General features: G+C 41.7%; 2 protein-coding genes across 2 annotated transcripts in view; one reads left to right on the top strand and one right to left on the bottom strand.

Moving 5' to 3' along the window:
• Positions 1 to 81: 81 nt before the first annotated feature.
• LOC133606379 (palmitoyltransferase ZDHHC3) lies at positions 82 to 6,885 on the bottom strand. The gene is made up of 9 exons (XM_061960250.2): positions 6,606 to 6,885; positions 6,351 to 6,439; positions 6,198 to 6,271; positions 5,862 to 5,974; positions 5,734 to 5,795; positions 5,538 to 5,658; positions 4,927 to 4,999; positions 4,677 to 4,830; positions 82 to 4,608 (listed from the first exon to the last, which is right to left on the bottom strand). The coding sequence occupies exons 1-9, from the start codon at positions 6,728 to 6,730 to the stop codon at positions 4,517 to 4,519; spliced, it is 903 nt and encodes a 300-aa protein (XP_061816234.1). The 5' UTR covers positions 6,731 to 6,885; the 3' UTR covers positions 82 to 4,516.
• Positions 6,886 to 6,925: 40 nt separating this feature from the next.
• Positions 6,926 to 15,315, top strand: part of stk26 (serine/threonine protein kinase 26) — a 28,473-nt gene continuing 20,083 nt past the window's right edge. Inside the window, exon 1 of the mRNA XM_061960249.2 lies at positions 6,926 to 7,255. Coding sequence (XP_061816233.1) covers positions 7,235 to 7,255 — 21 coding nt within the window. The 5' untranslated portion in view covers positions 6,926 to 7,234. The remainder of the gene's footprint in view (positions 7,256 to 15,315) is intronic.

Raw genomic sequence — 15,315 nt, 5'->3', positions numbered from 1 at the left:
AAAACAACACAAACGAGGACTGTGTCTCAATTGGCACACTTCTGTAACTACACATTGTCTTTTGAGTGCTAGACACCTCAATAGTCCATATCTTGGCTACATTGTGATGGACTGACTTGAGAAGTCGCAGTTTACAAGTAAAGGAGAAGTAACTGGTAAATATTGCACCTAAAAAGGTGCGGCGACAGTAATCTGGGACAACACGACAATGTCAACATTTGTGCACATTGAGGAGCTAAGTACACTTCAGTATGTGTACGCTGTACTAACAGAAGTATTCGATTTGAGACACAGCCTCAGTCATTCTTTAGCTACAGTGGGTAGAAAAATTATTCAGACGTCTTTAAATTTTTTACTCTGTTTCTTTGCAGACCTTTGCTAAAATAAAAAAAAAGTAAATTTTATTTCTCATTAATGTACACTCAGCACAACATTTTGACAGAAAAAACAGAAATGTAGACATTTTTTCAAAATGTATTAAGTATTCAGACCCTTTGCTCTGACACTCATTTAACTTACATGCTGTTTATTTATTCTGATCCTCCTTGATATGGTTCTGCTCCTTCAATAGAGTCCAGCTGTGTTTAATTAAACTGAGTGGACTTTATTTGGAAATGCTCCTATTTGTCAATACAAGACCTTACAGCTCACAGTGCATGTCAGAGCAAATGACAAGCATGAGGTCGAAGGAACTGCCCAAGGAGCTCAGAGACAGAATTGTGGCAAGGCACAGATCTGGCCAAGGTTATAAAATACATTTAATGTATCACTGGAGGTTCCTAATAGCACAATGACCTCCATAATACTAAAATGGATGAAGTTTGGGGTGACCACAACTCTTCCTAGACCTGGGTGTCCAGCCAAACTGAGAAATTGTGGGAGAAGAGCCTTGGTGAGAGAGGTAAAGAAGAAGCCAAAGATCCCTGTGGCTGAGCTCCAGAGATGCAGTAGGGAGATGGGAGAAAGTTCCAGAGTCAACTATCAATGCAACCCTCCACCAGTTGGGGCTTTATGGCAGAGTGGACCGACGAAAGCCTGTCCTCAGTGCAAGACATGTGAAAGCCTGCATAGACTTTGCCAAAAAACACATGAATGATTCCCAGACTATGAGAAATAAGATTCTCTGATTGGCCTTAGTGTGAGTGTGAGTGTGAATGTTGTTTATCTGTGTTGGCCCTGCAATGAGGTGGCGACTTGTCCAGGGTGTACGCTGCCTTCTGCCTGAATGCAGCTGAGATAGGCTCCAGCACCCACCCGCAACCCCGAAAGGGACATGCGGTAGAAGATGGATGGATGGATGGATGGTTTGATAAGATCCAGATTGAACTTTTTGGCGTTAATTCTAAGCGGTATGTGTGGAGAAATCCAGCCACTGCTCATCACCTGCCCAATACAATCCCAATAGTGAAACTTGGTGGTGGCAGCATCATGCTATGGGGGTGTTTTTCAGCTACAGGATGACTGGTTGCAACTGAAGGAAAGATAACTTCGGCCAAGTACAAAGATTTTCTGGAAGAAAATCTCTTCCGGAGTGCTCAGGACCTCAGACTGGTCCAAAGGTTCACCTTCTTTGTTGGAAGGTGGCGTTAAGTACACAGATAAAACAAGAGTGGCTTCGGAACAACTCTGTAAGCATTCTTGACTGGCCCAGCCAGAGCCCTGACCTTAACCCAATTGAGCATCTTTGTAGAGTCCTGAAAATGGCTTTTCACCATCTTACCTGATAGAACTGGAGAGGCTCTGCAAGGAAGAATGACAGAGGATCCCCAAATCCAGGTGTGAAAAACTTATTGCATCATTCCAAGGAAGACTCATGGCTGTACTAGCTCAAAGGGATGCTTCTACTCAATACTGAGCAAAGGGTCTGAATACTTATGACCGTGTGACATTTCAGTTTTTCTTTTTAATACATTTGCAAAAATGTCTACATTTCTGTTTTTGTGTTGAGATGGGGTGCTGAGTGTACGTCAATGACAAATAATTTGATTTTAGCAAATGGCTGCAATGAAACAGAGTGAAAAGTTTAAAGGGGTCTGAATACTTCCCCTACCCACTGTGTGAGTACTTTGTCAGTTCACTCCATTAAAAGGGGAACCGCACTTTCTTTTGGAATTCTGCGTATCGTTCACAATCATTATGAGACAAGAAGACAGATGTATTTTTTTTATGCATACTAACTAGAGATGTCCGATAATGGCTTTTTTGCCGATATCCGATATTCTGATATTGTCCAACTCTTGATTACCGATTCCGATATCAACTGATACCGATATATACTGTCGTGGAATTAACACATTATTATGCCTAATTTTGTTGTGATGCCCGCCTGGATGCATTAAACAATGTAACAAGGTTTTCCAAAATATATCAACTCAAGTTGTGGAAAAAAATGCCAACATGGCACTGCCATATTTATTATTGAAGACACAAAGTGCATTATTTTTTTTAACATGCCTCAAAACAGCAGCTTGGAATTTGGGACATGCTCTCCCTGAGAGAGCATAAGGAGGTTGAGGTGGGCGGGGTTGAGGGGGTGTAGGGGGTAGCGGGGGGTGTATATTGTAGCATCCCGGAAGAGTTAGTGCTGCAAGGGGTTCTGGGTATTAGTTCTGTTGTGTTTATGTTGTGTTACGGTGCGGCTGTTCTCCCGAAATGTGTTTGTCATTCTTGTTTCGTGTGGGTTCACAGTATGGCGCATATTTGTAACAGTGTTAAAGTTGTTTATACGGCCACCATCAGTGTGACCTGTATGGCTATTGACCAAGTATGCTTTGCATTCACTTGTGTGTGTGAAAAGCCGTTGATATTATGTGACTGGGCCGGCACGCAAAGGCAGTGCCTTTAAGGTTTATTGGCGCTCTGTACTTCTCTCTACGTCCGTGTACACAGCGGCGTTTTAAAAAGTCATACATTTTACATTTTTGAAACAAATACCAATAATTTTGAAACCGATACCAATAATTTCCGATATTACATTTTAAAGCATTTATCGGCCGATAATATTGGCAGTCCGATATTATCGGACATCCCTAATACTAACTCATAAATGCAAATCTGCTTACAATGGAGTTATTGGGAGGTGCTCTACTCCGTCCATAAAGCCATCTAAATAACCATCCAAAAAGCGCCAACAATACTTAATTTACATCATGTGTCCTGAATTTTAACCAAGCATTAATGATATTGTTAGTATAAACAATAATGTAGAGAAACTATTTTAGCGGCACATTGACACAGAGAGCTGCTTTATGACGTCATTAGCTGGTGAGCTGATTTCTCACCTCAGAGCTCGCAGAATATTACTCTAGATAATAAACAATGCTTTCACCTGGACAGTAAAAAAAAAAAGAGTACATAGTCTGACAAGTTGGTCAACTTTGGCATCCAATTTAGACCCAGAAAGATGCTTGGTTCCACCCCTCTTTTTTTCTTTGCGAGGTTTATAATTCTTCATCTAAACGAGAATTAATGAACATTCAAACAGTTGGCATACAAGTGCCAGCAGACATTATACAGTAAGTGATGTTTAATTGTTTTTTGACTCATGAAGTATGCATGAGTACTAATCAGTGATGTTGAGGAAAAGCAATGCCGCATTTCTTTTTTTTATTAATGTGCTGCCTTATGCTTAAATTGAGCAAAATACATAAATATTACATCTTATAATACAAATATGTTTGTTACTACATTACATATATGCTTACAGTGTGTTCATAAAACTTTGGAGGTGTTTGGATGTTTTTTAAGCGCTTTATAAACAGAATATATCAAATCCCATAGGCTCCATTGTAAGCAAACTTTTGATTGCATTTATTTACTAGTTAGAATGCATTAAAAAAGAAAAACATACTTTTTCTTTTTGTCTTGCATAAGGATTGTGAATAGGCAAAATTCCCTCCAAAAAATTGCAGTTCCCCTTTAGGTATACTGTGAACTTAGTTAATCATTGAGTGTACTGTGAACTCAGTTCCTGAATGTGCAAATTTTGAAGACCGCAATATTTACCTTCGTCTTCTCTCATTTTTAATTGTGAATCGCAATCAGTCGAGTTAGCCCTTTTTCTTTCGCTACGTAGCCAAGACAGTGACGACTGTGGGTGCCAAGTGTCCAGCACTGGCTGCTTACTCACCATTTTGACCAGTCTTGAGTGCAGCATCCAGTACTGCATTTTGTTACACTCAATAGACTGTGGAAATATGGAAGTTTGCGGATTGAGACACAGCTTGGGAAGGAGGTCCTATAAGACAAAATGCAGCATGGATCATTTGCAGGCAGGTCTTTCACATTCCTTGAGATTAGTTGCCACCCAGCCTACAAATTCTATCCAATTAAAAAAAAAAAAGTCCCATCAAATGTGTAAAATATTCCCCAGTGTTCACACTCAAAGTAAACAAGAGCCAAGAATCCTGGGAGCTGAGCTGCAGGACACAGGTGTGACCATGTGCTCGAGTTCTTGAGGCACATCATCTGCTGCCTTCCTCGTTAGGCAGAACATTCACGGGCCTTTGTTCACGGGTTACACGTCGTAGTCAGGCAGGGCAGAGTAGGCGACGCCTCCGACTGACGGGGTGCTGGAGTGCAGTGGGAGGAGCCAGCAGAAGACGGAACCTGCCGACAGAGACAGTGCTGAACCACCAAAGCTTGTCCTTTTAACCAGACGGCGGTGTTCCACTCACCTCGTCCGAAAACCTCCCGTAGCAAAGCCAGCTTAGGCTTACGTGTGTGTGTGGCTTGGTGAGGCGGCTGCGAAGAGGAGGAACCTTTGTCCTTCATCAGAAGCCTGTTCCTTATCTGCTCGATGGGCGTCTCGTCACTGACTATCGACGCCAGCTGGCAGGAAGAGAAGGACATTCGCCACAAACCTGAACAGTTTAGCACTACTGCCCTCTGCTGGAGCTTGTTGTAATCACATGCTACGTTAGCTACCTGGTCGTAGAAGATGACCAAGACGAAGACTCCAAAGAGGACTGACTCCACCAGCAGAATGATGTAGTGCGCACTGGAAGACATGGACATGTCAATAAGACCACCCTGGCTTTGTTTTAATTCAAGCACTTTTATACTTGCGCTTCAGTATGAATACTATGTCCACTACGTACTTGATTCCTGAGGGTGCACATTTTGATAACAATATGTACTCAAAACTACTCATTTTAAGTACAGACGTGCAACTGGAATACTACCACTAGTGCACTTTAATATTTATACCAAATGTACACTGTGTACTTAGTTCCTGACGGTTCACATTTTGACAGTTTATTGCTGTACAAAAGCCATAATTACATTGCAATAATAATTTGCGTCCTCGTCTTCTCTCCTTTATAATTGTGAATTGCAACCACTCCAGTTACTCCCTTCCCTTCCGCGAGACAATTGCATGGCTGCACGCTTAACAATTGGGGCGCGTTTAGTGCAACATGCAGGTACTGTTGGCAAACTGCATGTTGCCATACTTCTTGTTGAATCTTGCACTTGAAATAGAAAATGCTAAGTCGAGGTAGAGAAGTACACAATTTGGAACACAGCCTTGGACTCACACAATCAGATGCTTGCTGGGCGTGTCCTCTTCTTCCCTCTGGGCGTCTCCCTCCCGCTCACTCCTGATGCGCCACACCCAGGCCGACACCACCAGCAGCATGGAGTACAGGCTGGCCACTCCTGTCAATCACGCGGCACGCTCTGAGATGCATTTTAGTGCCAATGGACTCGATGCTACTGTGCATGTTTACTCACCCGTGTAGAAGAGGAACTGGATGAAATACTTCTGGTTCAGCTCTCCCACGCAGTTATTGATCCTTATAAACACAAAAAGGGTGAGAAGGTGCGGTGACAAGTAGGCAGTGATGACAACAATGGCTCACCAGGGACAGTGATGGTCCATGCGGCGTATACATCTCTGGCACACGCGACAGTGATGCGCCCGAGGGGGTCTGTAGGTTTCACAGCGGTTGCATACGGTCCAACCCTCGCAGCCCTGCATGACAAAAATCAACAAATATGTAGGAAACAGGAAGTAAGATGCCACCTGCATTCCAATGGCTGTCTCAAATGGAATACTTCCGTCAGTACACTTCAATAAGTATTTACTTACTTCAGTATGTCTGTGACTTAAAAAAGCACACCTGTCATTAAGGACATGATGACAAGTAGTGTGTTTGATTAATGACACACACACACACACACTCTTGACAACTCACTCTGTCGCTGATTCGCGAGGACTGCGAGCGGAGGTCTGAGAAGTCCAGCGCCGTCTCAGGGAGGGGCACCACACCTGCACAACACACACACACATATAAGGTCAGTTGTGACGTCACTGGTGATGTAGGGATCAATACTGTGACGTCACTGACCAGGGTCCGAGAATACAGCCTTGGAGTGGCAGGCCAGCAGCAGCAGCAAAATGACGTTGAAGGCAGATCCGTGCAGGGTGCACCACACACTGTTGACAGGCACAGGTTTGTGTATTAACGTGTAATAAATCAAAAACAACATCCGCCATAAATCCCCAGGATCATCTTGAACAACAGGAAGATGACGCGCGCTGCCAATGAATGGGGCTGTGACGTCATAGTGTCAGTCCGACCGCAAAGCGCGCCAAAACCCACCTGTCCGAGTACGCGGGGATGAGCACGTACTGGACCACCACGTAGTCCGCGTAAAAGACGCTGAAGTAGGTCAAAACAAGGCAGACGACGCCGCACGGATCGCGCCGACAGCGTAGCGACGCCATCTTCGAGAAGGCTCCGCCCCTCCGACTTCCGTGTCCGGGTGACGTCACGGCGTAAAACGATGATGCAGGGAAGAGGAGGAAGCGTCGTGTTGTACAGCCTTCACACGACACTAACAGCTATATTGTCGAAGAATACCACAATATGTTTTTGCTGTAGAATAACTGATGTCGGCATCTTTCAGTTCACAGTGAAAACGTTCCTGTAGTTTCATTTGTGGCCGCCAGATGTCAGTCGCAGCGAGACACTATGGCTCCGCCCACCGAGCAACAGCTCAACTTTGTGCGGCTTCACCCTTCTTCATCCCCGGACGCTCTTCTTGCCCTTCTCCCGACATTTGTGCTCTCTCGCGGACGGGGAGAAGCCTGCCTCCACCGGGAAGTCTCGCCGGTGTTTGTAGAGACTTTTTGTGAGCGCGGAGAGCACCTTCTCCGTGGGCCGTTTTGAAGGCGAAGAGACGCAAACAACCTGGCGGAGGAAGAGGGCGTTCTAAGTTAAAAGTCACCATGGAGGTTCCCGGTATGCAGGTAAGCACAAAAGGTAGACTGGGCTGCTTTCACAGCGTCCTCGTCAGCCAACTAAACCAGTTTATCAAGCGCCGACTTGTCGTTGTGAAAGAGCAAGACGCTTTTATTCCTCGAAGTCCAACATAGTAGTCATACTGGGGGGAGGGAAATGAAATGTTTTTTCCATTTGAAGAACAGAAGTCACCAGGCCCCAATATGGTACCTTGAGGTTCGCCTTCTGATTGCATGACAGCACTCTCATTGTTTGCCATCACTAAACGCACACTATTTACATCACATTTGTCACACCTCCTAGAAGACAGCAATGTCCACCCTTTTTGTAAAACCAAAAAAGTTGCAAGGGCTTATTTGTAAGGGTATAACGATAACGATTGATCGATATATCGATTTATATTCCTACATTTCAAATATATTGGTCTGTTCTCGACAATGTTTCTTTCCGGAAGATGGGTATCAATCCATGATTGTTGTAAAATACTAAAGAAAGGAAAACATTGGATTTAAGAACAGCAGACTAAATATGAAGTTTAGCACTTTTAATGATGAAGACGTTAAACGTTAAGTATTTTCTGGTCCGTATTGTCATCAAAACAAAAGTGGTGGATACCTGTGGTGGTCGAGAAAGGTCATAACAAATGCAAACGCCACAAGACAATAATATAATTAATTACAACCCAAACATTTCAGCTACAGCACGCTTGCAAAGTCCACAACAAACACTACAACACAATAATAAGCTACTACCCAACTTTCTGCCACTAAGGACCGGCCCGACTAAACCAGGGGTGTCAAACTAATTTTAGATCGGGGGGCCACATGGAGAAAAATCTACTCCCAAGTGGGGCAGACTGGTAAAATCACAACACGATAACTTAAAATAAAGACAACTTCAGAGTGTTTTCTTTGTTTAAAAATAGAACATGGGTTATACTTGTATAGCGTATTTCAATTAGCGCTTTGACACTATTTCCACATTCACCCATTCACACACTGATGGCGGGAGCTGCCATGCAAGGCCCTAACCGTGACCCATCAGGAGCAAGGGTGACATGTCTTGCTCAAGGACACAACGGACATGATGAGGTTGGTCGAATGTGGGGATCGAACCAGGAACCCACAGTTTGCTGGCATGGCCACTCTCCCAACTGCGCCACGCTGTCCCCAACAAGAACAAGCACATTCTGAAAATGTACAAATCATAATGTTGTTGGGGTTGTTTTACACTTACCGTACATGTTGTGGTTAATAGTATTCTATGTTTATTTGTCGTTATTTATACTTTCTGAATAAATTATGTGACAATGTTCATCAGTCAACTCATTGGTGTTAATTTTCAATCTATCAAGATAAAAAAATATCAAAATCAAATTACAGGATGTTATTCATGTAGTTTGCTCATTTTCCTCCACTGATGTACTAACATGTGGTTTATTTTTTTTAACTCATTGTAGCATCATCTACAAAGATACAAATAATTGCTATTGCGACATCTAGTAGACACTTCTAGAACAGCAGTTTATTTCATTCAAAAATGTCCACTCATTATTATACTTAGCAAACTCATCCCACCGGCCGGATAAAACCTGTTCAGGCCCGCGGGCCGTACGTTTGACACCCCTGGGCTAAACGGAAGTGACAGCAGAGCAAGTTACAGCGACCTACAGACTTCCGGAACACGGCAAGTGGCACCCAAGGAAAAGTCATCAGAAAGAAATGAATACAAGAGATGGATGAAGGAGGCTATGGAAGTTATGAAGTGAGGGGCATACATGCTTTCGCACACCTTGGACAAAGTCGTTCATTGTTGACTCCAAGGCAGAGAACGGAGACTGTATGACCGGGTCAGGGAACTTTATTTAGCAGCTAAATCTACTCTTGAAATGTTAGTTACTGCAGTTTTATTGAAAATTGCTTGAATGTTGAAAATTTGAGCAGAAAAGCTTTCCTCTTGTTAATTCAACCTAAAGTGTTGGTTGCACTTTCTTCAAGTAAGAGGTGAATGCATTGGCCGTTAATTGTTGTTTACTTGCTTGTTTGCATCGATAATTATTATTATTTTTCCCTTACAAGAAACAACAGGAAGATATGAAACTTCACCTGCAGTATCCAAGACACTGGTTGATTTTTATTTTTAATAAAAAGTTACTAAATCGATTTCAACTCACTGAATCGTCTCGGATCGTATTGTTCTAAAAAAATAACGTCCCTAAATTGTATTGGCAACCACAAATTCCGAATCGTTGTTAAAACTAATCGTTACACCCCTACTATTGTGTTTATGAAACATGCTAAATCAAATCAAATCAAATCAACTTTATTTATAAAGCACATTTAAAATTTACCACAGGGGTAGCCAAAGTGCTGTACAATGAGCAGGTTAAAAGATAAAACGAGTATCGAGCAAACACAACACAACACAAACAGAACATGATAAAAAATAAATAATTAAAATAGAATTAATAAAAACATAAAAACATAAAAACAGGATCACAGCAGGTGTATTATGGGGCGCCATTGCAGGATGGATATCACTCAGTGTTAAAAGCCATGGAATAAAAATATGTTTTTAAGAGAGATTTAAAAACAGGAAGAGAGGAGGCTTGTCTAACACTCAGGGGTAGGTCGTTCCAGAGCTTGGGAGCAGCAACGGCGAAAGCTCTGTCACCTCTAAGCTTCAGCCTTGTGTCAGGGACCGTCAACAGCAGCTGATCGGCTGATCTTAAGGATCGGGTGGGGCAGTAAGGCTGAAGGAGGTCGGAGAGATAGGTTGGCGCGAGGTTGTTTAGACATTTAAAAACAAATAAAAGGAGTTTAAAATGTATTCGGTAACGCACAGGGAGCCAGTGATGCTAAACTGAATCTATTGTAGCTTAATATCTGACAGTTAGATATAGCTGACGGCATATACAATACGTCAACATTGTGTGTGTGCGCATACAAAACCAACAACTTTTTCATCATAGAAAAAGGGTGGAGCTAAATACACTTGGTCTCGTTGTGATGCAGGCTGTGTTTGTACTTACAGTATGTCACAGGCCACACTTAGACACTACCTCTGGCAGGTATGACACTGACACATTTTAATTAAGTATATAGGGTTTAAACAACGGTCAGTAGGTATTTTAAATGAGCAGACGTTATCTGTGACTGACACAAAGGGGGCTTGGAACTCCTAAAAATGCTTGCTAAAATGTTTGAATAATTTGCAAAACAGCTTTTTTATTATTTACTTATGTACATACAACCCGTTTCTGTTCTTTTTATGTTGTAATAGTGAAGTGTCAGTGGACACTGAAAAGCTCTCAGGTGTGTCAACCTGTGCAACCTGCCTAGGTGCGCTCGCTCCACCCGCTGGCGGGGTGGGGCGGACACGGTGCTTGACTTTGGCTGTCTCTCTTTTGGCACACTTGTGGTTTGATTTGTGACCTTTCACACTCAGCATTTCGAGTGCACAAGTGTATTATGATAATGATAATATTTTTTGTCAGAAAAGTCTGGGGGGATGGGGGGGAAGCAGACTAATATTTTATTGTGTGATCCAAATGTTCCCAAAAATGCTCCGTTGAGTTACAAATCACTATTGAACCAAGAAAAAGAAGAAGTGGGTAAATATTGTAATTTCCCGTGAGTGCACAATGACAATTATAACACCCTCTGTTGGATTCATAGCTGCAGCTCCCCTGTTCCTGTAGATAGTGCCATCGATCCACTTTCTATTTAAATGACCATTATAAAAAATCTACAGTATACATATTGAATTTTTGTAATTGAGACAAAGTATTTATTTTGATTTTAATGCCAACATGTTAAAACCTTGGCAGGAGGGCTTAATGATGTTTGAAAGTCACAGTGTCATGACCACTTGGAAAGTGAGAATGTATGGAAAGAAATCTTTATAGTTCCAAGGTGGTGAACACATTTCCTGTTCTAGTTGTTATGGTTTTAAGAAATAGTAGTATTGTTGACCTGGGTTACCATGGAGACAGAGTTGTTGCTAAGCAGGCTGGGAATCCATCAATGATCATTTGCTGCTTTTGCAGTCTTTTGAAGCAAAACAGGAAATGTTCAGTTATTTTTCACACAAGGTCATTCTGCAAAGGTCGTTTTTCTTTGGGGGGTGCTGTTTTTATGCCGCCTCCGCTCACAGCTGTGACCTTAAACCCCTAAAACAAACAGACGCATACAGTGGAACTCTTGAGAACATGTGATCTTCATTTCACCGCAGATTAATTTTTTACAATTAATGATCGCTGCTGCACGCATGAGAATGAGGAATGATTGACATGCTCAAACTAGCGTTAAATGTTTAACTTGGTTGTTTTCTGTTTTTTGGCTTCTACGGCCTCAAAAGGGTCAGAGTTCAGCCTCGAGCCTCTATGTAAGCGCACTGGTGGTTAAGTTGTATTTTGTGTTTAAATGTTTAGCGTACAATTAGCTTTTGTTGCATTTCGTCTTGTCAACTTGGATCATTAACAACACAATCAAACTGGAAAAGCACTTGTTTATTCCTAAAGGTATTCTAGTAAATGATGTGCAGATGAGATGTGGCAATATCAAAATATGGCATAGAATCACTTTTTGGCAACCACTGCATTGCCATTTAGGGTTGATTTCAACTTTAGAGAGGGTACTTAAGCAAGTGAACAATGTGGATGGGTGAATGTGGAAATAGTGTCAAAGCGCTTTGAGTACCTTGAGGGTAGAAAAGTACTATACAAGTATAACCCATTTACCATTTACAAACACCAAAACCAGTGAAGTTGGCACGTTGTGTAAATCTTAAATGAAAACAGAATACTATGATTTGCAAATTCTTTTCAACCTATATTCAATTCAATAGACTGTAAAGACAAGATATTTAATGTTCGAACTGGTAAACTTTGTTATTTTTTGCAAATACTAGTTTATTTGGAATTTGATGCCTACAACATGTTTCAAAAAAGCTGGCACAAGTGGCAAAAAATACTGAGAAAGTTGAGGAATGCTCATCAAACATTTACTTGGAACATCCCACAGGTGAACAGGCTAATTGGGAACAGGTGGGTGCCATGATTGGGTATAAAAGCAGCTTTCATTGAAATGCTCAGTCATTCACAAACAAGGATTGGGCAAGAGTCACCACTTTGTGAACAAATGCGTGAGCAAATTGTCGAACATTTCCCAACATGCTATTGCAAGGAATTTAGGGATTTCACCATCTACGGTCAGTAATATCATCAAAAGGTTCAGAGAATCTGGAAAAATCACTGCACGCACGTAAGAGGCAAGGCCGAAAACCAACATTGAATGCCTGTGACCTTCGATCCCTCAGGCGATACTGCATCAAAAACCAACATCCTTGTGTAAAGACTATCACCACATGGGCTCAGGAACACTTCAGAAAACCACTATTAGTAACTACAGTTCGTCGCTCCATCTGTAATACACCGGACTGTTGAACAACTTAAGCTGTACATCAAGCAAGAATGGGAAATAATTCCACCTGAAAAGCTTCAAAAATTGGTCTCCTCAGTTCCCAAATGTTTACTGAGTGTTGTTAAAAGGAAAGGCAATGTAACACAGTGGTAAAAATGCCCCTGTGCTAACTTTTTTGCAATGTGTTGCTGCCATTAAACTTTAAGTTAATGATTATTTGCAAAAAAAAATTACGTTTCTCTGTTCGAACATTAAATATCTTGTCTTGCAGTCTATTCAATTGAATATATGTTGAAAAGGATTTGCAAATCATTGTGTTGTGTTTTTATTTGCGATTTACACAACATACCAACTTCACTGGTTTTGGGTTTTGTACTTGCAGAGTGCAGAACTAATACACAAAATCACAAATATAGGCTCTATCTCCCAATAGTAAATAATTGTCGTTCCTTCTCCCATTTATAACATGTCTTGAAAGTTTAATCAAAATCTGCCCATAGCGTTTTAGTTAACGAACAAATAGACAGACAGATATACCCAAGTAAATCGAAGGACCAAAAAAATTGCCAAGTCTGTAATTGTTTGTTTTTGTTTGTCTGTCACTTCGACACAGGCTGCAAGAGGGTTCACTCTTTGCATCAGTCTCCAAAGTAGGGCGCGTATGTTCTATGGCGGAATTACAAACCCCGTTTCCATATGAGTTGGGAAATTGTGTTAGATGTAAATATAAACGGAATACAATGATTTGCAAATCATTTTCAACCCATATTCAGTTGAATATGCTACAAAGACAACATATTTGATGTTCAAACTGATAAACATTTTTTTCTTGCAAATAATCATTAACTTTAGAATTTGATGCCAGCAACACGTGACAAAGAAGTTGGGAAAGGTGGCAATAAATACCGATAAAGTTGAGGAATGCTCATCAAACACTTATTTGGAACATCCCACAGGTGAACAGGCAAATTGGGAACAGGTGGGTGCCATGATTGGGTATAAAAGTAGAGTCCAAAAAATGCTCAGTCATTCACAAACAAGGATGGGGCGAGGGTCACCACTTTGTCAACAAATGTGTGAGCAAATTGTTGAACAGTTTAAGAAAAACCTTTCTCAACCAGCTATTGCCGGGAATTTAGGGATTTCACCATCTACGGTCCGTAATATCATCAAAGGGTTCAGAGAATCTAGAGAAATCACTGCACGTAAGCAGCTAAGCCTGTGACCTTCGATCCCTCAGGCTGTACTGCATCAACAAGCGACATCAGTGTGTAAAGGATATCACCACATGGGCTCAGGAACACCTCAGAAACCCACTGTCAGTAACTACAGTTGGTCGCTACATCTGTAAGGGCAAGTTAAAACTCTTCTATGCAAGGCGAAAACCGTTTATCAACAACACCCAGAAACGCAGTCGGCTTCGCTGGGCCTGAGCTCATCTAAGATGGACTGATACAAAGTGGAAAAGTGTTCTGTGGTCTGACGAGTCCACATTTCAAATTGTTTTTGGAAACTGTGGACGTCGTGTCTTCCGGACCAAAGAGGAAAAGAACCATCCGGATTGTTATAGGCGCAAAGTTGAAAAGCCAGCATCTGTGATGGTATGGGGGTGTATTAGTGCCCAAGACATGGGTAACTTACACATCTGTGAAAGCGCCATTAATGCTGAAAGGTACATGCAGGTTTTAGAGCAACATATGTTGCCATCCAAGCAACGTTACCATGGACGCCCCTGCTTATTTCAGCAAGACAATGCCAAGCCACGTGTTACATCAACGTGACTTCATAGTAAAAGAGTGCGGGTACTAGACTGGCCTGCCTGTAGTCCAGACCTGTCTCCCATTGAAAATGTGTGGCGCATTATGAAGCCTAAAATACCACAACGGAGACCCCCGGACTGTTGAACAACTTAAGCTGTACATCAAGCAAGAATGGGAAATAATTCCACCTGAGAAGCTTAAAAAATGTGTCTCCTCAGTTCCCAAACGTCTACTGAGTTGTTAAAAGGAAAGGCCATGTAACACCGTAGTGAACGTGCCCTTTCCCAACTACTTTGGCACGTGTTGCAGCCATGAAATTCTAAGTTAATTATTATTTGCCAAAAAAAAAATAAAGTTTATGAGTTTGAACATCAAATATCTTGTCTTTGTAGTGCATTCAATTGAAAATGGGTTGAAAAGGATTTGCAAATCATTGTATTCCGTTTATATTTACATCTAACACAATTTCCCAACTCATATGGAAACGGGGTTTGTAAATAAACATAGTTAATTCTTCTTTCAGGCATCAACTCTCTATGATTACATTGACACTGCAGGCCAAAATGGACCATAGATTTTTTCGATATCTGATTTTTTTGTTTACATCTTTTTAGTTTACAAGTCAAATGTGATCTTTATCAGACTCCAGTAGAAATGCGCACAGGCCCCAATGTGACCTCGACATCACTTGCATGCGCAGTTGGATTAAATGAAACAGAGAAAGTTGACCTGATTCCGTAAATGAACAAGGAAGTTGCTACTACACGAGATAACATGGACGCCACAGATCAGCGGGTGAGTCGGTTTGTGCTGTGGCTGTTGTGTAGAGGAAGTAGGCAGATGATGGAAAACAACTGTAGGAGGAGGAAGAAGAGAATTGCAAAA

Source organism: Nerophis lumbriciformis, linkage group LG05, assembly GCF_033978685.3.
Source record: "Nerophis lumbriciformis linkage group LG05, RoL_Nlum_v2.1, whole genome shotgun sequence".
In the NCBI taxonomy this organism is placed as follows: domain Eukaryota; kingdom Metazoa; phylum Chordata; class Actinopteri; order Syngnathiformes; family Syngnathidae; genus Nerophis; species Nerophis lumbriciformis.
This window is presented reverse-complemented; position numbering and strand designations above follow the sequence as displayed.

Bases quoted from the DNA above. Each gene is read 5' to 3' on its own strand.
- LOC133606379 (XM_061960250.2), bottom strand. From the start codon at position 6,730: ATGGCGTCGCTACGCTGTCGGCGCGATCCGTGCGGCGTCGTCTGCCTT. The intron at 5,659-5,733 runs GTGAGTAAACAT...CGTGATTGACAG, and splicing joins CCAGTTCCTCTTCTACACGG to GAGTGGCCAGCCTGTACTCC. The intron at 4,831-4,926 runs GTAGCTAACGTA...TCTTCCTGCCAG, and splicing joins TGGTCATCTTCTACGACCAG to CTGGCGTCGATAGTCAGTGA.